We start from the raw sequence: 22,476 nt of genomic DNA, 5'->3' as shown, positions 1-22,476 counted from the left end.
AGATATGGAAGCAAAGACTAAAATTACCTGATCAGATATCAGGGTTTCAGTTCTGTGATGCTGTGTATAATAAACTAGTTTTTTGTGTTAATAGCCTGCCTTCTCCTTGGGGAATTGCATGGTTTGGATTTGTTTGCATTGTGTTTTTTGGGTTTGGGTGGGTTTTTTTGTAAGATTTCTTTCTTTTGGCACAGAAAAGAGATGATTAAAGTACTGGCTAACTCTGCAGTCTGTTTTGCCTCTTGTTGATGGAAAATCCCCAGCACATTGAGGTGTTGCTATTGGTTTAATCTGGACTCTGTCAACATTTCCTCCGGCGCAGCCTGCTATTCCATCAGTGTGGGCATGAGCTAGCAACGCCGGTACTCACTGCTGCACTCTCTGCTCTGCGGGGCAGCTCTGCCCCAGCACCGATGGTGGGATTCCCACTGGAGGGGCTTGTGCCCCAGAGAGGCCAGATGCAGAGCAGCCACCGTGCAGGCCGAGTGACAGGGACATGCTCTGACACAGAGCACGACTGTACGGAAAGGCACTGTCAGCTCCAGATCCCTTAGGATGCCCTCACCTGGAGACCTGCCACCTCCCCTCTTAGGCACTCTGCAAGGAGACATGGGGACAACCCTGTGCTAGCACTGACCACTGTCTTCAGCAGTGACTTCAGAAGACATTGCTGGCTTGTTAACCCCATGATAAGCACTTATCCGGGACTTGGCGTGCCAGGCACCATCAGGTGCCAGATGGCAAAGACACGGAAGTCATTAAACCCGAATTAGAGCATTGTTTTTGTACGTGCAGTTTCCAGCCACCTGATCCAAGAGAGGATGCGGGTGCCAGAGCTGCCTGGTCCCCTCTCAGCAGTCACTGGCAGAAAAGCACGTCGCATCTGTGAGTGACTGCAAGCTTCCCTGGCCCTACACAACTGACGAGACCCAGCGAAGCACAGACTCTGTCCTGCCTCTCTGCTCCTACTTAGTCCATCTCCCACCTCCTTGTCTTCTCCAGCATGTCCACCATGAGGTGCTTCTCATGTGTTCTTTAATCACCCATCCCAAGGACAGAAAACACCAAAACCCAAGAGACCCTACAGTTTACCGGCCTGCCAGTCCTGCTTCTCCTCCTGAGAGCACCTGGGGGGTGGGATACAGGAGGGGGAGAGTTGGGGGGCCAAGAGAAGAGGTGGTGCAGCCAGACCCCCTTCAGTGCTCCATTAAGCAAAATGCCACACATAAAAGACATTTGATGTTCCACAACCCCTCTATAAATGCTACCATTGAGGCTTGGTGAGGACAGAAGGCTGTTGTCAGTGAACAAATACATCAAAGGAGTTCAGGGCTCTGAGCATTAAAGGATATTAATCTAGGGAGGCAGTTTCTTGCCTTTCCAAAGATTTTTCAGCCTGGCCCAAAAGTGAAATGTTAGGTCAAAAGCCAGAAATGGAAGGGTTGGATATCTTGCTGCAGCAGCAGGAGCTGCTCTGTACTTCTGCAATACGAGGGAACTCCAAAGTCCTTTTTAGGACTTTTTAGGATCTTATTTCTGTTCCACTTCAACCACCCTGCTGTGACACAGCCTGAGACTTCTCTCTGCAAAGGTCCCAGGCGGGGAAAATATCTACGAACCAAGCTTCCAACAGATATTTATTTGTTTGCGTTGAAATCAATGCACATGAAACAGTGTCACTCCCATGTGCTGCGCACCTTTGCCATCAGTTAAAATACAGTTTAAATAGTATCATATGACCAGGACAGCAGCCTGGCTCCTTCTCCATGACCAGCCACACAAACACAGCCAGCAAACACAGAACAAAACAGGCCAGGACCTTGCCCATCTCCCCCCGGCCATCCTCCCTGCCTGCCCAAGCACTGCTCAGCAGCTAAAGTCTGGGTCTTGGAGCTTTGTGGGGTGGAGGTAGGGATGAATCAGGGGAGCAAGTTTTGAATCAAGGGCTCTTCCTTGCCTTTGGCTCCCTCTCGGTCCATCCAAACAAACTGGCTCAGTTACTCACCCTTCCCAAGAAGACCCTGGAGAAGGCAAGGACAGTGAGGGGGAGCCTTCTAGGTCTTGAGCATTTGGTCTGTGTGGATCAAAACAAACACCAGAATTGCACCACGTGCATGATTGCAGAGTGAGCAAGCAAAGCAGCCACTGGACAGTTTCTGGAAGAGCAGGGAGTGAGTGGCCCAATCTGTCCCATCAGCTCCAGGATGGATGCTACCAATGATGGCCTGTTACCCCTGCTTGGACAACAGCCCCAACTGTGTACTGCACCTCATTCCATTACACAGGGTTGGCAAAGCAGAGAGGAGCTCTCTGTGACTTAATTTGTCCCTATGATCTACAGGGTGCTCCCTCCAGCCCACACTGAAGCCTCCCCCAAGTGAGGAGAGCACCAGGAACTGGCAGGTGGTGTTTGTAGGATGCTGTAGGTCATTAACAATAAGCAGCACAAAATGTAAGCAGTCTTCAGACTGAGACCATTGAAGTCAACTCAGAGGTGACATGAACCAAAGCAGGGTCATTTTTGCTAGAGATGACCAGGTGCCATGTTGGCCCATTTGGGCCTTGCACCCTGGTCCCAGTGTGCAGAGTGGTTTAGTTTGTGGACTCTTCTGGCTGCTGGTAAGATCCATATGAGGAGGAGATTGCTCAGGAAGGACAAGTGAGTGGAAACCCCCTTGCAAAGGTTAGAGAACAGGTTCCCACACTGGTTTTCTGGCAGTGCTGATAAAGAAATGCAGGAAGAACTTGGACCTGCTTATGGCATTGCACTAGGAAGGATCCCACCTGCATTGTGTTTTGTAAGGATGAATGTGCTATCAGGTGCAATGGAAAGAGCCAGATGGCTTGTGACCATCTCACTGGCATGGGCTTTCCAGACAGTGACCCAGGCAGAAACACCATCTCAAGACCCTACAGCAAGACGCAGCAGGACTGAGCTAGAGGAATCAGCATTTTGGCCAGAGGGCAATCAGAGCTCTTGGGCAGCCACCCAAATGGGAGGCCACCCCAGGACACCCAGTAAAGCCATAGCAGCCTACTGGGCAGAAGTGCAGGGCGGGAGACGTGAGAGGCCTTCGCACCCAGCGAGAAGGAGAGCCCCTGTCCTGCCTCGATGGGCGTTAGCAGCTCTGGCTGTGCCATCTCGACACAGGTGGATGCTTAGAAGGGACAACAGGAACTGAGACACTGCGTGACCTCAGGGTGCTGTGAGTCTTTTGCACAGGACTTTATGTCCAGCTCATGGTGTCAAGCCCAGAGGCGCTGTCTGGGGCACTGGAGGGCAGGACAGAATGCCCTCTTGGCAGTGAGAGTGTCTCTCACCTGCTGTCTCCACCTTCCACTGCCACTTTTCCAGACTCCTGTTTGGTTTTCATTTCCTTCTGCATGCTGCCCTGTTCTTCTGAATTTTTCTCCTTTTCTCTTTTGCTCGAATTTCCTCCTTTTTCTTGGAGCTGAAAACTGAATCCAGTAATAGTGAGGTGGGGAAAGCAACTCATCTGCCCGTAGTTCAACACACCAGGTCTGTGTTCAGGTGATAACTTCACAAGAATTAGCCCTTCATACAGCCAGCTCTGGGGACTGCCCCTTTGCTCAGCTCTACCCAGAGCCATGGAGCACCTTGCAATAAAACCGACACAAGCACAACAAAACCCAGACCAGAGACATTTCCCACCAAGAGTCCTCAGGAATCATCCCATAGAGACTCATAACGTGGTGCAAGGATGAGACATAATCTGTGGCCACAGCATGTCTTGGATGGAGGAGCACAATGCTCTCCAAACATTAGCTCCCAGTGCTTTTTTTATTACTCTGTCCAGGTGAAGGACTGCACTGGTCCTCTTTGTCATAGACTCACTTGCCACTGCTGCACACACCTCTTCCAAGCTGAGCCCGGGTGGAATTCAGTGTTTGTTGATGTCATGGAGGAGACGACCGTTGACGTGGCACCAAGGACACATGCCATCATTCAAGCTTGCACCAGCCCGCTTGGGAAGTCTCTTCAGTGGTGGTGCTGCAGTGGGAAGCATGAACAATGACGGGAAGTTGAAACTCTCGGAGGAGAGCAGATTGTGGACTCTGGCTGGAGACCTGGGGAGGAAAGACAAGAGATAGGAAACCATGGGTTGCAACCATGGGATCCCCTTGGTGCCTCCCTTCTCCAATGGCTAGAGACCCAACTCTGCTTTACAGAGCGCCTAATGCCAATGGGACTAACTCTTGGGTGTCAGGCCACCTGCCGCAATGGAAGTCTCCGGCAATATTAAGGATGAGATGTATCGTCCCACAGAGACTACAACGCACTGGACCTCCATTACCATCATTTTCCTTTTACACAGTGCTTGTCACACATGCTGTCAGTCAGGTCCTAGCACTCAGCTTTGGCCATGCTCATCACCTACTGGGTGAAGCCCAGGCATGGAGGAAGGTGGGAGCTCAGTGGGTGAGTGGTTTTACCTCCTTGCTGCTGCCCTGTGATGAGCTGTAAGGTCTGGACTCAGATTTGTGGTGCTGGAGCCCAGAATTTTACTTCAACTGTATTAAAGCACATCCTTAGAGACATAACTTCATCTCAGATGTGAATTGCTTCACCTGTGTCCTCACCACACTCTGGCAGGAATGAGCTCAGCTCACCAGCTATCACCAGCTCAGCCTTTGCTCCACCCCACACCAAGCTGTTTAGGCCTTGCTTGACTTGTCTGCACCCCACAGACACCAATTTTGGCAGCATGTGCTGTGGAGCAGTGTCATGCACAGGCATAAGAGTAGGGAGGCAGCTTAAGCCAGGCAGAGCTGGTCCAGTGGGGATCCAACCACCCACCTCTGTGAGCCTGGTCACTTCAGCCTCCTCCTGGGATAAGGTGGGGAAGTCCACACCAGGCTGCACTGGCAAGAAGCACCTCTCTGTGGGTCTGCCACTCCCTGAGACTTCTACAAAGTGACAATGTTTGGAATGGGTTTATGTCCTGAACCACTGGCAAAGGGACAGGGACATGTCTGGTTGCCCCTTGGCAGCCAGAAGATAGTCCTGCACAACTGACACAGCCCGGCCCTTACTAAACTCTGTTTTAAAACTAATGGGCACGTCACTTTACGGTTGGGCACCTGTGGCTGTCAGCAGATGCCAGTGATTCAACTGCAACCCGCTGAAAAGGAGCAGGCGGGAGGGTCAGCGAGAAGGCACATGAGGACCCTCAAGGACAGAAAGGCCTGATGGTTTCTTAGGTTATCAGAGAAGATGCTACGAGAGGACAAAGGCATTGGTGTGTAACTCCATGAGCACCAGGTGTGCACAGCAGTGGTACATTTGACCGACAACTCCCTCCTGTACGTGCTTACAAGGAGATGCCTTGGTGCCTGGGGTATGCTACCTGCAGTGCGCTTGGCCCCGCTTCTCCCCGCCCTCCATCTCTCTTCCCCCTCCACCGAACTCCCAGCATCCCCTCGTCCTCCTCCCAGCCACAACCACTGCTGCTTCCCTTCCAGACCCTCTCTCAGGACTCGGTGGGGCTCCAGCAGTTTACCCCGACGGCAGCCCCTCAGAGCAGGGCTGCAGCCTGGTGGTCCCTCACGCCCCACACCTGCAGCACCAGGAGCTGTGTGTGCCCCGGACATCCGCGCTCACCCGCCCCACACAGGCACTTGGCTGTTTCAGCACGCCAAGGAAGCCCCTCTTGCCCGGCCCACCTTCCCGGGACGTGGACACTACCATGGTCATGTCCTGTGCAGAGGAGCTGGGGGCTGGCCTACATGATGGAGCAGGTGAAGCCACAGCACTCCTTGAGCAGGGTGAGGCCTGTTTTGGTCATGTACGGTGCGGATGTTTGCTGCCCCCTGGAAGTCATTTTCTTCTCTTTGACAGGAGCTACGGAAAGAGGAATCGGTGTCTGCCTGGTGACGAGAGCACAGGCCCAATTGCTGCTTCTTAGAGCTCCTTTCAGGGATAAGATGGTGACCCACAGCTGGGCATGAGCTCCTGCATCCAGGAGGCACATCACCATGTGTGCTACAGGCACAGACACAGGGACCCTGGCCTGGAAATGCCTCCCACCGCACTGGGGAGGTGTTCCTCCAGCAATGATGCAGGCACAGGGAAGAGGGTAGATGTCAGAGGCCATGAAGAAAGGAGGACTGGATGGATATCACAATTTGTGACCTTAGCTAATGGTGTGATGAAATGTAAGGAGCTGGTTGGAAAGGGTCAGATGAAGTACATCAGCCATAAAAAGATACCTACCTGTCCCCATTCTGATAGAAAATGCTGTGTGGGAAATGCCAGCAGGGAAATGGAAGCATAACATCTGTACTGATTCAGGATGTTTCCACAATGTGATCTCAAGCACCAGCATCCCCCAGTTGCCATTTCCCCACACCCTCCTCCAGCAACAGATGGCCTCCAGGTAAGCTAGCCCCATGCAGAGCAACAAAATCTTGGGGACAGAGTGCTTAGGAAAGGGGAGAAACTGCCAGGGCGGTTCAACGCAAGGAATAAAACTCATCAATCACTTACTTGCTTTCTGGAGGTAGCTTTTGGAGAGCTTACTTTGCAGGAACTCTGCCATTTCCTTGTCTTCTTCCCTTTCCCTGTGACAAAGAGATTGGTCAGCACTCAGGAAAGGAGCAGCAAAGCATTCAGGACCATCTGGCAAGGGATGATACAGATCAGAGGACAGACTGCACTGTCCTCAGTGCAAGGAATAAATTGCACCCAGCTACCTGAGCCTCTCAAACTCCACATCGTCCACCAGGAAATCCCGCGTTTCCACCAGCTTGTGTATCTGCTGTACCAGCTCCTCTTCCCTCTGCTTCTCCTCGTTGGACTTCTCGTTCTCTGCAGCACAGGGAACACATTTAACACACAACAGGGGCCACCCTGCCCATGCCAAGGCCAAGCTTGCTCTGCTTCTGCTCAACCTGGGAGCAGATGTGAGAGTGGGGGTAAAAGCCAACCCAAAGTAAGCACTTGGATCCAGATACAGGCTGCTAAATAAGCAACAACCTCATCCCAAACCACCCTGGCTGGGAGGAGACAGGTCTGGTGTCATCAAACTTTTAATTTTTAGCTTCTCCCCAAAATTTTCATGGGGCTGAGCACTGCAAGATGCAACTGTGAGCTTTGCAGAGCAGAGGAAGATGACCATGGCTCTGGTGGAAGATGACCATGGCTCGCTCAGGGTCTTCACCCTGCACTGCTGAAGAGGCTGGGTACCAGGTCTCAACAAGCTCAGAAATGTCAGACTTGGATGTCATCCTTCAGCTAGGATGTGCTTAACCTACATTTCCCATGCCAGCACACCCAACCAGTCTCAGCTTGGCCCTGAGCTGGGTCCAGAGGCCTCTGAGCCAGGGCCTCCATGTGGCTGAGAAACCAGCCAGGGATTCAGGTGCATAGGGAATTATCAAGAATGCCCAGACGCCTTGGGAACACCTCACACCACCATTTATCCCAGACATACAGAGACATGAAAACCAATACCATCCACTGTTTTTTGTAGCCTTATTCCCTTGCTGAACACAGTCCCTGTAATCTCATCGTCTACATCTGACCTTTCAAACCACTGTCAGCCCCATTCCCACGCCAGCGACAAGGATGACCACAACTGTCTGCCAGGCTATTTTGAATGCGTTAGCCTTGGTTGTCACCTGAACCCCCACACTGACCTACCCTGAGCACGGTGGGACCCACTTGTGCCAGTGAGTTAGTGAAGACCTGAAAACTCTCACATCACTATGAAGTCATGTCCTATATAAATTGGTACATAATAGTAAGTGGGATACATGAAGATGATAGAGATAGGGCTAAGGAGTGTTAAATGTAAATGGAGAGCTACCTTAGGTGGAAAATATGACTGTCTGTGCTGCAGCTATTTAATACCATTTCTGAATTCAGCAGCCAGCTCCAAAATCAATCCAGCACAGGATGGATCAATCTCCAGTCTTCCTTCAGCTAAATAAAAATGCAGCGAAATTCACAGTACGGAGCAAACCCTATGGGCTGGGTCTCAGCAGTTACCTAAGCTATGTGTTGATTTGTAGTTTAAGTCTGCTATATATTGATTGGAGGTGCTGCTGCAGGGGTCTGAGTAGGAGGAACTTCTACTTCATCATGATGTTAGAAACATCCCAAGCAAACAAAAGTTTCTCCTACAATTGCGATCTTGTGTAGGGAGTGAGCTCAAGCTTCCTGGCAGAGAAAGCTGATCTGGACTGAGGTCTGGGCCACAGCTGCTGGTCTTCTACCATGAAGAGTTAATGCAAAGTTGCCCGGCCGCTCCCACCTGCCTGGTGGGAATAGGAGCACTTTACAATGTCATTTGGATGGCATACAAATCGGAAACATCAGGCTGTACACAAACTTACCAGCTATTTGGAGTTAATTAACAATCTGCATTCCTGAGTTAGAGCGTGTCACAGTTAACATGCTTGCTGTATAAACACTGCACCTTTTTTTCCGACTTGCTGATGTCAGAGTCCATCATGACCACGATATCTCTCTGAATTATTAAAGGTACCTTGGTCTGGTGAGGTTTGAAGTCACAGGTCTGGCTGAGCTCTAAGTAAGCAGTGACATGTTTGAATCTTTATCCAAACCAAAGTTCAACACCCATTTTCACGAATTATCTGCTGCTATAGTCTCACAAGACCAATGATTTGCAGGATTTTTCCAGCACAGTCTGATTTGAGCCAAGTTATAAAGAAGACAAAAAGAGCATCCCTGATGCAAGCAGCATTTCTGCTCTCAGCTGAATCTGGGAATGCTGAAAAGGCTAGAAATGAAAGACCAAAGCAGATGAAGGAAAGCCAGCCACATTTCTCAAGCTTCAGAAAAGGCCAAGTTTATCTCTGGTCCTGAGCCATCGTTTAGGTCAAGTCTTGTTTTATGAACTAGAACATGTTTGAATTAAAAGCCCACATGAGATTCAGGTCTACGTTTTGCAAGCAGCTCCCATTTTTATGGCAGAATACTCCCCTCCTCTGCCTGAACCTCCCTCTGGATACAGCCAGGTTGTATTAAACTGATCAAGACCTGCATATTAAGCAGCAGTTGGGCTCTACCTGCATGCTGATGATTCACAAGCACACACAGAATAGCAAAACTATGGCATTAGAAAGGGTCAAGGTTTCTTGCCACCCTTGGCTTTGAGATAACCTTGGGTACAGAACCGATGAGCTGAGCTGCTGCTCTGGGAAACAGATGTGCACAGCTGGTCCCTTGACTGCATCCAGGCATCACCCCCTGCTACACACTCATTGGTCTTAGCGAGTGCAGCATCTTCAGCAAGATACTTGTGGTGGTCCAGATCTTAATGCTTGGATGGGTACAAATAAGCAGGGATATGTCTCCCATCTGGTTCTGAAAACACATATAAAGTCCTTACTGGGGGCTGAATGAAGGTGTCCTAGGAGGAGGCATAGCCTTATGAACAGTGATGGACGCAGCTTGTGGGGAAGCCTTTCTTGCTCGTTCTCATTCCCTGAGCTGTTTGGCATGTGCTTTCGTTTGACTGTTTTGGCTGAGTGGGATCCTTTAGCGAACCAAGGTTTGGCCTTTCCTGGGCTATGAAGGGTCAAGCGTGGCTCTGGCTGTGACAGGGACATGGAGGGTCACTGGTCATGGTAAGGGCAGGGACAAAATCAGCGTTTCCTCCCAGTTGCAGTTTTCACATATGTTGCCCTGGACTGTTTGCCTCTTTTCAACATCCTGAATGATGAATTCACCTAAATCAGGAGCATCACTGGCCCCCTTTGGCATGACAGCCCCCTAGCACCCATCCTACCCTGGCTGCAACCAGGAATCCTTCCCTGGCAGCTGCTGCCATCTGCCCCATCACTGACACACATTTCTGACATGGCCACAGCAAGAATTCGTAGCTTTTCACGTACTTGTGGCCTTTGAAGGTATCTCCCCTCCTGCTACCTCCAAAGGGGCCCCTTCATGGTGTGGTCTGACAATGTCCCCTGCTTGTCCTCTCAACTCATTTGGGGGATCCTCCTTGGTCTACGTGGCAGGTCCCACTGTGGCATCCATTGCCACCTCACTCAACTCCTGTCTTCCTCCTATACCAGACCCATGCTCTTCCTCAAAGGACTCATGTTTTTTCTCCTTTTCTGTTTCCTCTGCCCTTCAGCCCAGGCCTGGACAAGGACTCCCTGGCGGTACTGCAAGCAGCAAAGCTCTCAAGAAAGATCTCAGGTCAGACCCAAGGAGCCACAGTTCTTGATGCTCACGCACCGCCTGCAGCAGCAGTGTCTCTGGGATCATGCCAGGGTGGGAGCTGTTCAAGAGCTTCTTGTATTTCATGGAAACCTTTCTGCTGATTGCAGCAGCAGGGTGCAGCTCTCTGAAGCTTTACAAAGCCTTACCTGGAAGGGCTATGAGTTTTTGAAGCTCCTGTTTCAGCCGGCTGATTTCTTTACAAAGCTGAATGTCATCCATCCTGCAGAGACACAAATGAAACCACTGAGGGAAAGACTGGGAGAGGAAAGGTTCAAAACCTCCAGAGCAACACCCAGCCAACACTGGAAGGCAATGAACCCAGTGCCCACGGCGGGGAGCACAGATTTACCTGCCTTCCCACAGGAAACAGCAGCCCACTTCATCTCAGAGCTTTTGCTGGAGCTACATGGGTTGTGTCACTGGTTGTTGGCAAAGAAAAAGCTTCATCGCTCTAATGACAATGAAGCCTTATTAAAACCTGGCACATCCACCATGCAATAGCAGCTGTGTTTCTCCTTCTCCCCCAAAATAATCCCCAAACAGCAAAATCCAAAACCAAATGGAAGCTGCTGCCACATAAAAAGATCTGACATTTTTATACTGCCTCTCTGCAGAATTAAAAAAAGGTAGAAAAACGAAACACAACAGAGGGGGGAAATGTGCAAGCCTTGCAGGTTTCCGCTGAGAAACAAGGTCATTTTAACAGGAGAAAAGGAGCCTGCCGAAGCCACAGGCAATGAAATTGTCTCTGGCTCAAACCACACGACAGCAGCAAGATACTGATCAGGATGGGCTCAACTCAAATGTCAGTGGCAGCAAATGGGGGATGCGCGGCCCTGTCTGTGCTGGAGGCAGTTTGATGATGTCTCGGAAGCACCACAAGCACTCAGCCCCCGCCATGGGTGTACCAGCTCAAGTGCTGCTCGCTGCTCACTAGGGCTGGCAGAGATGACTTAACCCAATTTATTTACTGATTTATTTTTAAAAATCACATGCCTGTGCCCTCACTAAAGCCCTGCTTGGACAAGTCTGAGGAACGATGGTGTCTGGCCATGATAAGCATCACTGCTTCAGTTTGAAGAGCTTTATGCACTCACCCGCGGTGAGGGAAACCCCGAGAGCAGACAGTGCTCATGGCTGAGACCTCTCTCCACCATGAACCAAGCCATCCTTGAGGATCTCCCCTGGGTAGGTGACACCACAGAAGACGAGACAAGTCACAACTCCAGTAACCCCCAGAGCTGCCTCTGGTCTGCCTGCCCTGCTCCCCTCCTCCCGACCTCTCTCATGCCAGCAGCCTCTGGCTTTAGAGTCTTCCTTGTTTTGCCCTTTAGGGTCATTCCCTCAAAGTCCTCCTGCTTTCTGCCAGCAACTCATATGCACAGCGAGCAGCGACCCAAGGGCTGCCCAGCCCTGTCTACCCTTCCAGCAGTCTCCAAGGTTGCATCAGCCTAGGGCCAACCTTGGCCAGCCGCATCTCCAACCGAAGCATGATGGGACCAACCCTTCTGACACCTTTTCTCCTGCTCTGAGCCCTCCTTGGGCTCCTCACACATCCCTCGCTGGGAAGATTAGGAAAATGCAATCCTGCTCTGATGTGGCATCCCAAGCCTCAGCACAGTCCAGCCAGCCAGCAGCCAGTGAGGCACCACTTCCTTGGCATTAAGGTACTTGGGAACTGAAGTCCCTGATCAGGGATTTTGGCTGTTGGCTCATTTGAAAAGAGTGTTTTAAAGCCCCCGCACCCTGTGGCAAGGCGCTGAATCGCCTGATCAGGGTTGGAATGTTCAGCTGGGATTTGGGATGCTTTTCTTCTTTCTCCAGGCTTACTTTGGCGTGGCTGAGCCACTCTGGTCAGACCCTCTGGCATCTCCACACCTCTTGCTACCTAGCCTGAAGCTAAAAGAAAGTGTGTCCATCCAAAATCCAGCCCCAGATTTTTCATGCGTAACAGGCTGCCACACCCCCAGGACCAGAAATTGTGCAGCTGGTGCATCAGGAAGCAAGCCCTTCATTGACACATCAGTCCTCATGCTCTCAATACACGTCTTCCAGGAGCTTGGAGCCAGCAAAGGCACCAGAATCCCCATGGCAGAGGGTCTGGAGTCAGACAGCACATTCAAACAGTGCTGAGCAGCTCCACCACCAGAAGAGGGGGTTCCAGTCATCACCCTGAGGTAGATGTGGACATTCTGGCCAGAAGCATTTCCTTACGACAGTGCAGCTAATCCACCGATATCTCAGGAACACCTGTATCTAAGGGCTCCCTGGACCTTAGAGTTGTGACTGCAGCCCTGGATGTTTTTGACAAAAGACGTGGGCACTGAACATTGAGCAGTCTGTGCTGGGAAAATATCTGGTGGCACAAACCTCTCAGCTGGAGACCAGACGTGTCCATACAGGATTTGGCCCTGCGCTGCCCTGTGCGTGGTGTCTTGCCTGCATGGGGTGGGATGGGAAGCATTTGCCCCCATTAAACATCACCATTGGTGGCCAGTTTCATGAAGAAGCTGGTAAGCACCAACACTGCAGGGCACAGCGGTCGACCTGTCTGGACAGAGCCTCCAAGAGGAGCAGCATATCCAAATGTTGACTACAGGGAATCAGCCAATCCATTTTCCACATAGACAGAGGGACCATACATCCTCCTAAGCCCTACCAAGCACCCCAGCATCTCAACACAAGCTTCCCAAGGTCGTCCAAGCCTTCGATGCAGAAGGACTCCTTGGGTGCTTTGCAGGGCACACGGGAAATCGTCCAACCTGGAACAGCACAGCTGAGATTTCCAGCAAACTCCATGGCCATGAGTGACGAGAAACCCTAATGCACAATCTGTGTCTACAGATAATACACGATTGACTCATGAGCTGGTGCCACCTTGGACAGATGTGCCTTTGGTTCCCTTTGAAGTGTGCGTTCCTAAAAGCCCTGTCTGCATCTTCAACAATCCTGCTGGCCCTTCCACTGAGTCATGCCGTCCACCCCTTCTGGGATGAGTCATATTTGCTGGAGCTAATGAAGATACAGCTTTGTCAGCTGAGCCGAGGACACCAGAAATATTGATTAGGGAAGGGAAAATAAACAGACTGACGAAGAGGGACCCTGTGAGATATTTATGAAGGAGAAGAACATCCCAGGCGGGGGAGAAGACTTCCTCTTGGCTCTGTCAGACTTTTGCTCCATCTGACAGCGTCTTCATTTGTTCGCATACCGCCCTGAGCAGGTCCAGCAACGCCAGTGTCTGGGAGCTGCACGTGGAGAACAGGGAGGTCTGTTTGTCCTTTTATTCTCTGCTCATAGTCCCATGGTGGCTGAGCCCTGAGCTTGTACAAAGAGCACCAGCGAGGAGGTCTGCATGGGACACATGGGCAACAGGCTGATAGCTAGTGATACACTTATTAAAATTAAAATAAACACTGAAATGATAACTGAAATATTACTGGAATTAAATTGGAATTTAATTCCGTAAAAACTGATAATGAGAATAATAAATGGGCAATAATAAAAATTCTCATTTCAATAAAACGTGGGAGAGATTGCAAAGACAAGCACCTAGAAGGCTGCTGCTGGAGCTGAGATTACTTCCACCACTGGTGATAAAACTTATTGCAGCATCAGCCATAGCCGCGCTACTCCTGTCTGGCCCCGGGGGAGCAGATCAGAGCACTGAGCGGGTGAGGTGCAGAGCTGAATCTCCCACAGGAATTTCAGACCTTTCTTTTTGCCCTATACAAGGAGAAATATTGGGAGCTTCATTGTTTTCCACAGCACAGACATCTCAGAAATGTTGGAACGTTTTAGCTTGTCATTTCCGTCAAGTAGAAAACACCGATCGCTATCGACTGACCAGACAGATCACTCCTCCGTTTGGCAGCACGTCAGTGGAGATGTCCATCGCCCTGAGCCCCGCAGTCCAACCGATCCTGAGTATTACATTTTTTTCCCCCACTGGGAAAAAAGCCCCTTTCAGCCCCGGGTCCCCAACCTGTCCTCCCGAACCCAGGTCGGGGACCCCTCTTCTCCAGCAGCGATGCTCAGGGAAGCCCTCGGCTTTCCCTGCCTTGCAGAGCCGCACTCCTCCGCAGAGCCGATGCTCGAGTTCCCCACAGCGCCTCCAAACCCCTCAGACATGTAATCCTGGCATTTCCAAACATCCAAGTGATCACTTTTGCATCCGTACCCACCCCAGTATGTGGCTTCTGTAGGTGATTTCCTTTTGTTTCCCAAGTGCAAGCCAAGGAAGAAAACAAATAAAGGGATAAGAAAAAGCAAGAGATGCGAGTTTTGACAGCACCTGTGAGATTTAGGTACCGGTTGCCATGGAAAGCATTTAAGAACTACACTTTTTATGATTTCCAAAAATCCTTTTCAACAATATATTCAGGGGGAACTATGCCTCAAAGAGGTCATCACTCTAAATCTGGGCCTCTCAACCACAGTCCAGCTCACAGCTTCCCCAGACAGCAGATTTACACAGGCATTTCCAGGCTTTGGTGATCTCTGTAGCGCAGGTACCAGTGGGGACCCAGACACACTAAAAAAGCAGCATATCAAGTGCTGCAGCCCAGTAAATATGATTTTTGCCATTACCAGTAAAAGATCCCAGGCTTTGTGTTGACCTGACAGCATGGGATCTCAGGACTGGGCTGACTACAGCAATTTAGTGGTATTAAAAAGCTTAATCAACCCAAACTATGAATGCTAGTCAGTCCTTTTCCTCCCAGATATACCCAAGGAAAATGTTCTTTATCATCCTGCGTGCTGGTTCGTACCACTGCAACACAGTGACTATTTGATTGCCTTAAATGTGAAAAGCCTCCAGATTTTTACTCAAAAACTGCCTTGGTTGTTGAAATGGACCCTGGAGAAGATCTTTTCCTCTGCACCCGGCTGCAAAGGCTGCGCTGGCAGTGGAGAGCAGGATGCAGTGCGGAGACGGGCATCGGGCAGCAATGCTGGTCCAGCCCCGATGTGTCCTGATGTCCCCCGGCAGCCAGGGGATGGGTGAGCAAAGGAGGAGCTGGGAGGATGTGTAATACTGCAACGTGGAGGGAGTAAACCGTGGTCGTGCGGCTGTTCAACAGCGGAGATTTGCATGCTGGGGCAAAGCGCTATCTCCAGAGAGCAGCCATGAGCCACCAAACCTCAGGTCCCTTCCCAAGGCCAGCCCAAGAGCCAGAGGAAGAGTAGAGTACGGACCCACTGGAAAGATGGGGTGCTTGTGGTTGGATATGGAAACATTTTAGTGTAGTTAAACCCACGCCATAAACTCTGTTTGCATAGCTCAAATCATGACAGCATCAGTGGCAGCTTTGTAAGAGGGACCCGTTGAAGCCCCTTCCGAGAGCAAGGCCAGAGCAGTGGGAGAGGCTGCGCTTCCAGGTGGAAAATTAGGTGGAAAGCGGCCTCAGCTCTGCTCATCCCCAGAAAAGATCCATGTTTGGTCGGGCAGGCAGAAAACGCTGGGGTGACCCTGGGAAGGGGGGACAGCACGGGAGGAGGCAGGTACTTACATGTACCGCAGCTCTGACTCCCTCCTCACCAGGATCTCCCTGATCCTCTCAATTTTGAAGAGCTCCCCTTCAATGTCGTCAATGGTGGTGGTCGAGTCGGCCATGGAAACAATCTCATCCTCTGCAAATGAATTGGGAGCCACATTAGCCAGCAGGAGTTGTTAAACATGTGCTGAGGACAACAGGGACCACAGGACTGTCACAGGTACCCCCCCTGCAAACCAGACCAGCATAACCACTAAGCACGTGCAGTTATAAACTCGTTTTCAGGCTTCTTGCTACCCTGCTGGGTGCTGCAAGAGGAGACAGCCCAACGGGCACATGGAAAGTCACCGACATATGCAAGGGCATTGAGCTGCTGGCGACAGTGTTTTGCCTTTATTTATGCTTTGCGTGAGGCTGAGCACTGGAACAGGTCTGCTCGTTGCTGCGTTAGCACCAAAGCCGGTTCGGCTTGCTAAGCGCAGCTCCAAACATGCATGCGATATGCCTGAAGTGTCTGCATGAAAGAAGACCTCGGAGGCCAGCAGGCCACCTCATCTGAGCTTGTAGCTCTCTGAGCCTTAGAAACAAGCACCATTTCACCTGCTTGTGCTGGCTTTGCAGCACACCCTGCTCACACCAATGTTGTGGCGGGCTCTGCGCCGCTGAGAAAGCCCCAAATTTCCAGGGGTCTTCCCCTCTGCTGAACAGCAGGAGGCCAAGGGAGCTAAAAACTGCTGGAAGGAAGGACAGGAATATCTCTTTTTCCAGAACCACGTAAGCCTCAGGCATCTCCAGCACATGGACAGACACCCAGAGACAGGAGCCTGTCCTCCATTATGTGCCAGGACCAAACGCTGGGCCCATATAGCACAGAGGGGCCTCCTAAGGAGTCGTGAAGCTCCCATAGCTGGTCCCTTTCCATCACAGGCTGGATGAAGGTCCCCCCCATCCTTCCCAATTCACCAGGGGAAAAAGCCCCCATGGAACCCAGCAGGCCAGTTAGGCTTCCTCATCCTCTGGAGTGCTGAGCATCACCTCTATAACCCACTTGGGGAAACTGAGGCAGGGAAAGGGCATATCATTTGCTCAGGGCAAGAGGCAAGAGCCTCACAGCAAAATGCAAGAAAAAGGGGCTGTAATTTATGTTTTAGAAGAGAGCGGTGGCAATCCCAGGGACAGACAGGACAAGAGCCCAGCAACCTCGATCCACTGCTCTGACCACCAGCTCTGCCTGCGCCCCCTCCACTGATTTACACACAGATGTCCCTCTGATGTGCCAGTGGTTTGCACAAGACTGTCACACCGATTTACACAAGGATGCCGTGCTGATTCACACAGTGCCTGCGAACCTGCACGTCCCACAGTGGCTCCCAGCCCATTTTATGGGGGTAGCTGAGGTTTTGCTCCCAGGCCAGCTCCCACACCCCAGCCTGGTCTGGCTCTCAGAGACACATCACTGAGCTTGTTATCAGTGACATGCAGCAGCACATTTATCACACGCAGGCTAATCTGGCTCTCCTGTGATGTGCACACAGCCCAGGTTGGGGCGGGGGGGCTCAGCAGCTACAGCAAAGCCAGGCTAAGAGAAATCATTAAAAACCACAAACATCAGGGGCAAATTCTGCTTCCTTTGAATCGCCACAGGACACATCTCCCCTCTGAGACTTTGTGTTCCTGCAGCCCTGGGACTTTCCCCGTGCAGGGAGGGGGAAAGCACAGCCAAGGAGCACCAGCTCTGGGAGCAGGATTTTCTGGGCAGCTGAGATCTGGGAACTGGAGATGTCAGAAATGGAGCGTATGTCTTGGGGATCCCAAACAGGACCCAGGCCAGTGCTGAGCGTTACAGGTCAGGAATGCATTAAGGCACAAGGCAAAACACTCTGCACTCACTGGTCCTCTACCCATCATGTAAAACTGCTTGAGAAATCTTTCTGAGTGAGGCATGTTTCCCAGGCTGCTGGCAAAGAAGGTTTAATAGTGGAAATACGAGTGGTTTGGGTTAGCGCAACTGATTTGAAGAATAGTTTTCCACTGTTTCTGGCTTAGAAACTCATGAGGCCTACTTGGAGATTATCTCCCTCTTCCCCTGGCCAAAAAGGCCACATTCAGCCAATGCCAGCCTGCTGAATCCTCGACCGTTCCCCATTCTAAGCTGTGAGGATGCTCTCAGGAACCAGTGCCTGCTCAGGACAGACCAACAAATACATGGGTTAGGTGAGGTGTGGGGTTGGATGCGCTGCCCTCCATCAGCTCTTGCTCAATGCCTCTGCTGCAAATTTGCACAGAAACCCTCCCTTAGCCTTGTTTCTACGGGCCTGAAAGGGGTTGCTAGGGGACCGGACTGTGGTTGCTACAGGACCAGGATGCCGTTGCTAGGGGACCGCACTGCGGTTGCTAGGGGACCGGGATGCTGAGGTCCCTCGTCCCAAGCATCCTGCTGCTCTGCCACCCCAGAGCTCCTCTTGCCCGGGATATTTTGCTGCACCCGCACCCAGCGCTGCCGAGCAGCTGGGGCCATGCGCCGGGGACAGGCAGGATGCCCCTGCAGATGGCAGCGGGCACGCCGTGAAGGTGCAGACGGTACAGCCGGCGTGTGCTTGTAGGCAGCCACTCCCTGGGGTTCGGCTGTACTTCAGTGCAGCTCTAGACCTGTCAGAAAAAAGCTGCATTGCTCTAAGTGTTGTTTCTGTGACCTGGCTAAAATGACAAGGCTGATTATTTTACAGATGTTCCAACAAACAAAGATACAAGATTACTGCAGCTTTCGTTAGCCCAGGACAAATCTAATCATTCCTAGAAGCACAGGGGTGGGTCTGGGGGAGGGGGACTGTCACTCCTGGCCTGGGTGGGTGGGTGAATAACCCAGAATATCTTTGATCACTGGTGGCAGAAGTATTTGGCTGAGGTTATGAGCCAGCTGTTTCCCAGTGGGTGAGCGCAAGGGCTTGAAACAGGTGTCAGCATCACTTCTTCGCCCTTCTCATCCCAGAACCTCATTAGCAGAAGCCATCCCAGATGGGAGAGGTGAATCCTTGCCTGTGTACATGAAGGGAGGAGGTGGCAACGCTGGGTTGCTCTCCCCCGTCTGTGTCAGGAGGCTGGGATGTGATTTCAGCCCCTAGGCAACTGCCCACAAGAGTAAGAAAGCTCCTGGCTTGACTGTGGGTGGGTTCCCATCAGAGACGGGGAATACAGCATGGCTGGGACCACCCTGCTCAGAAGGAGCTGCCCTCAGGCACCCCTCCTCCCCGGTCACCTTTCTGTAGGACACTTCCCAGCAGCCTCCCACTGCAGGTCAGGAGCATCCTGTGAAATGGGGACAGTGGACAGGTCTACACCATGCAGCAGAGCAACGGTTGCAGGGCTCGAGCTGGAAGCTCCTCAGCCCTTTGCTGTGCCTTCAGGGTGGTGTGGTCGGGGTCACGGCACTCTGCGTCCCTCGGGCAAGATGTGTCCTCAGGCACGCCAGGGAACTGCTCATCAAAGCAGTAAGTCCTGGACAAGAAGCTCTGAGAGGACAGTCATGTGCCTGGAGCTGCTTAATTCAGGGCAGAAGCAGAGGAAGGGCAGTCGCAGGTGAGTGCTCCTGCAAAATGAAGCCCATGAACCCTGGGAGGGAGCACCTGGGCAAGGGGACACAGGGGCCTCTGCACCAAAACCATCCACCAAACCTCACAAGAAACCAGTGAATCCATACAGGTGACTACTGTGCAGCTGATAGGATGGTAGGATGAACTTGCTGATGGAGACTCCTTCCACCTGCCAGTGTCTGCTCAGGACTAAGAACTGAACATCTGAGCAAGGGCAGGGGCTGGAGCACGGGACGGATGAGGAGAGGAGGAGAGAAGCAGGTTTGTTCAGCCCAAAGAAGAGACGGTGAAGGGGGATCTCATGGCTGTACTCACCTATCTAATGGGAGGATGCAAAGAAGATGGACCCAGACCCCTTTTGGAGGTGCATAAAGATCAGACAAGAGGTGATGGGCACAATTGAAACATGGGAAATTCCAGTGAGATATTGGGAAAATGTTTCTCCTCAGGTTGTTCAGACACCGGAACAGGGAGCAGAGCGGTTTTGGGATCTCCATCCTTGCTCCAAAATACCTCCTGGACAAGGCTGTGAGCAACCTGATTTAACTACTAAGCCTGCTTTGAGCAGGGGGTTGGACTCGGTATCTCCAGAGGTCCCTCTCGATCCAAGTTCCTCTCATGTAATGAGATCAGTCTGTGACGACCGATCGGGATGCGCATGGATCTTCCCTGCTAGCTCAGGAGATGCTTTCTCCAGGCAGACATGGGGTGATGCTGAGTTCCCGAACCCCAGCAGCTACAGGCATGGGCCAGATCAGAGCTTTCCTGAGAGAGTGCTGAGACCAAAGGGCACCGTGCACTCATGAACCTGTGCGATGGCAGCGACACCATACAGCAGTCACAAATGGCAAGTACAGACACTCGGAGCTCGCGAGGGATTAAGACCCGGCATGTCCTGCAAGCAGGCAGCCGGGCAGAAGATCTCACTGGAGATGGTTTTGCCAAAGCTGCGAATGTGTTTCTTACACCCCGCCGAAGGGCCTGGCACCAGCGAGGGCCAAAGGCAGGGATGTTTATTAAAGCTGTGATCAAGCTCACAGTCCTGAGTCTCCCTTTGGGGATGGAGAGGGATGACGCCCATGTGCGGCCACGCTGCCCGGGGGTCCCTTTGCTTCCACAGCTGCGCACACAACAGCGGAGCCAGACACAGAAATCAACCCCGCGCTGCCCGAGCAAAAGGACACCCGACTGGCACCATTTCAAACCAGCAAACCAAGGAAGGGGAGAAAGCTTCGATTTAAACTTGCAGATGCTCTAATCATCACACATGGCCCAGGGGAAGCAAGTATCATTAATGAGGAGTATAATAGCCAGAGACTTCCACTCCATATGGCTCTGGTGAAAACATTTAGACAGCCAGCAGCAAGCCTGAGATGAGTCACAGCAGCAACCAGCACAGGGCTGAGTTTCAAGCGATTTACTTCATGATTAAAGTTGGGCGATTGATTGACAGCCCCCTGGGGAGGGGGTCAGAGCTCTTTACTTGGGCTCCATCCCAAGTAAAGAGCCTTTAACTCAGCCGCGTGCTTTTCTCTGCCATGGAAAGCAGCACGGGCAGGGGGCATTTAGCCTGTCAAAATCAGCCCTTGCTCCACAAGCTCGATAACGAGAGCAATGGTAACCCGCTGCCCAGCTCTGGGGCAGCCTTATCAGAGGCAGCGAGGTCCCCGCCACCCACACTGCCTGGCAGGAGGGACACGAGCCTCCAGGACTGCCAACGCACAGCTGAGCACGCTGGTCCCAGAGGACAGCATCATACTCAGATGGGAGAGATCACAGCTACAGGCAGCCTGCAAACCACGGCACCATATCCCTGCCAGTGCCCCAGCTGCCCCCTCTAGTAAACCAGGGAGAAACACGCAGCCTTGGCCCGTTGCAGCCGGGGGGGGTCTCTCTGGCTGTGTTTGTGCAGCCCTTGGCACAGTCAGCACCCCTGGGGCCATCTTAGACAGCCATAAAAAAGACCAGAGTTCACGGGTGAGGTACCTCGGGATGACTTATGGGCTACAGCTCCTCTGCAACACGCCGCTGCTGTGTGCACACTCCCCTGACCACCTCCTGAGCACAAGCAGGGCAAGAGGCTGCATGTGCTCAGCACTTCACAGGGTTGGCCTGAGATTTCCTGGATGGTAGCAAACAGCAGAGCAGCATTCAAAAAAGACACTGACCATTGCCACATTCTCGCCCAGCCTGAGGGTCCCCCAGGAGCTGGGAGTTTACAGAACTGCATTGAACCAGCAAACATCGCAGCCACAACCCTGCTCGCAGGCACCCGAGGGGGGATGCCCAGGCCATACCCAGCACCCTGAGTCCAGCAAGTGTTTGACCCTTCCCTGGACCACCCTGATGTCACCCGGCTGCTGGGAGCAGAGGATCCAGGTGATGGAAGTGCTCAGACCCCCCAAGGGCAGGGTCTCCACACAGACACTCTTCCCAGGCAGGGGAGGTGTTGGGGGGGAAGATACATATTGCCGTGCTGAAATGCACAAAGGAGAAGGACTAAAACTTCAGGCAGCTCACCAGAGAGCTGAGCAGCTTCACGGGCAGCACCCCCACACAGTAGCGCCAAGCAGGATGCTGGAGTTTGCTCCATCCCTCCTGCCCTGCCTTTCCAGCTGCCTGTCCCTATCCCACTAGGTGCAAGGGGCTAAGGGGGAGCAGAAAGCGACAGGGAAGGGGAGAGGTCGGAGGGATGTCATGGCAGAGGGGTGCAGGAGCCTCCCCTCCCCAGGATGTTGCCCCACAGCCCAGCATTGGGCCCCTTCCTCCCACCCCACGGTTGGGGACTCTGCCCTGGACAATCCCCCTGGTCGGTGTGTCCCCCCTCTGCCCACCCCATTGTGTACTGGAGGAACTGGTCAGAGAGGGGAAAAGGCAGTGAAGGACAGGGTGGGCACCCCAACCTCCTGGTCACAGCCATGCCCACAGCCGGGCATGACAGCGCAGCAGCTCCGTGTCTCTCCGGGCAGCATCAGCCAGATGGCGGGCTGTATCCTTCCTTCCACCGGTTCGTTCCCTCCATCCATCCCTCCTTCCCTCCATCCTTCCTCCCCTCCAGCCATCCCTCCTCCCATCCAGTCCCTTCTCTCCGTCCTTCCTCTCCTCCATCCATCCCTTCCCTCCTTCCATTCACTCCTCTCCCCCATCCAGCCCTTCCCTCCCTCCATCCCCC

The 22,476-nt window shown here is 52.3% G+C and overlaps 1 protein-coding gene across 1 annotated transcript in view; it reads right to left on the bottom strand.

The window, feature by feature from the left end:
- Positions 1–5,744: 5,744 nt before the first annotated feature.
- LOC103925361 (uncharacterized protein C16orf45-like) overlaps positions 5,745–22,476 on the bottom strand; it is a 20,626-nt gene continuing 3,894 nt past the window's right edge. Inside the window, exons 2-6 of the mRNA XM_009334069.1 lie at positions 15,730–15,850; positions 10,363–10,436; positions 6,715–6,829; positions 6,509–6,582; positions 5,745–5,863 (exon numbers count right to left, since the gene is read on the bottom strand). Of these exons, the coding sequence (XP_009332344.1) occupies positions 5,745–5,863; positions 6,509–6,582; positions 6,715–6,829; positions 10,363–10,436; positions 15,730–15,850 (503 nt within the window). The remainder of the gene's footprint in view (positions 5,864–6,508; positions 6,583–6,714; positions 6,830–10,362; positions 10,437–15,729; positions 15,851–22,476) is intronic.

This window comes from Pygoscelis adeliae, unplaced genomic scaffold (assembly GCF_000699105.1).
Source record: "Pygoscelis adeliae isolate BGI_AS28 unplaced genomic scaffold, ASM69910v1 Scaffold11, whole genome shotgun sequence".
Classification (NCBI taxonomy): domain Eukaryota; kingdom Metazoa; phylum Chordata; class Aves; order Sphenisciformes; family Spheniscidae; genus Pygoscelis; species Pygoscelis adeliae.
Note: the sequence above shows the minus strand (reverse complement) of the source record. Positions and strands in the feature narration are given on the sequence as shown.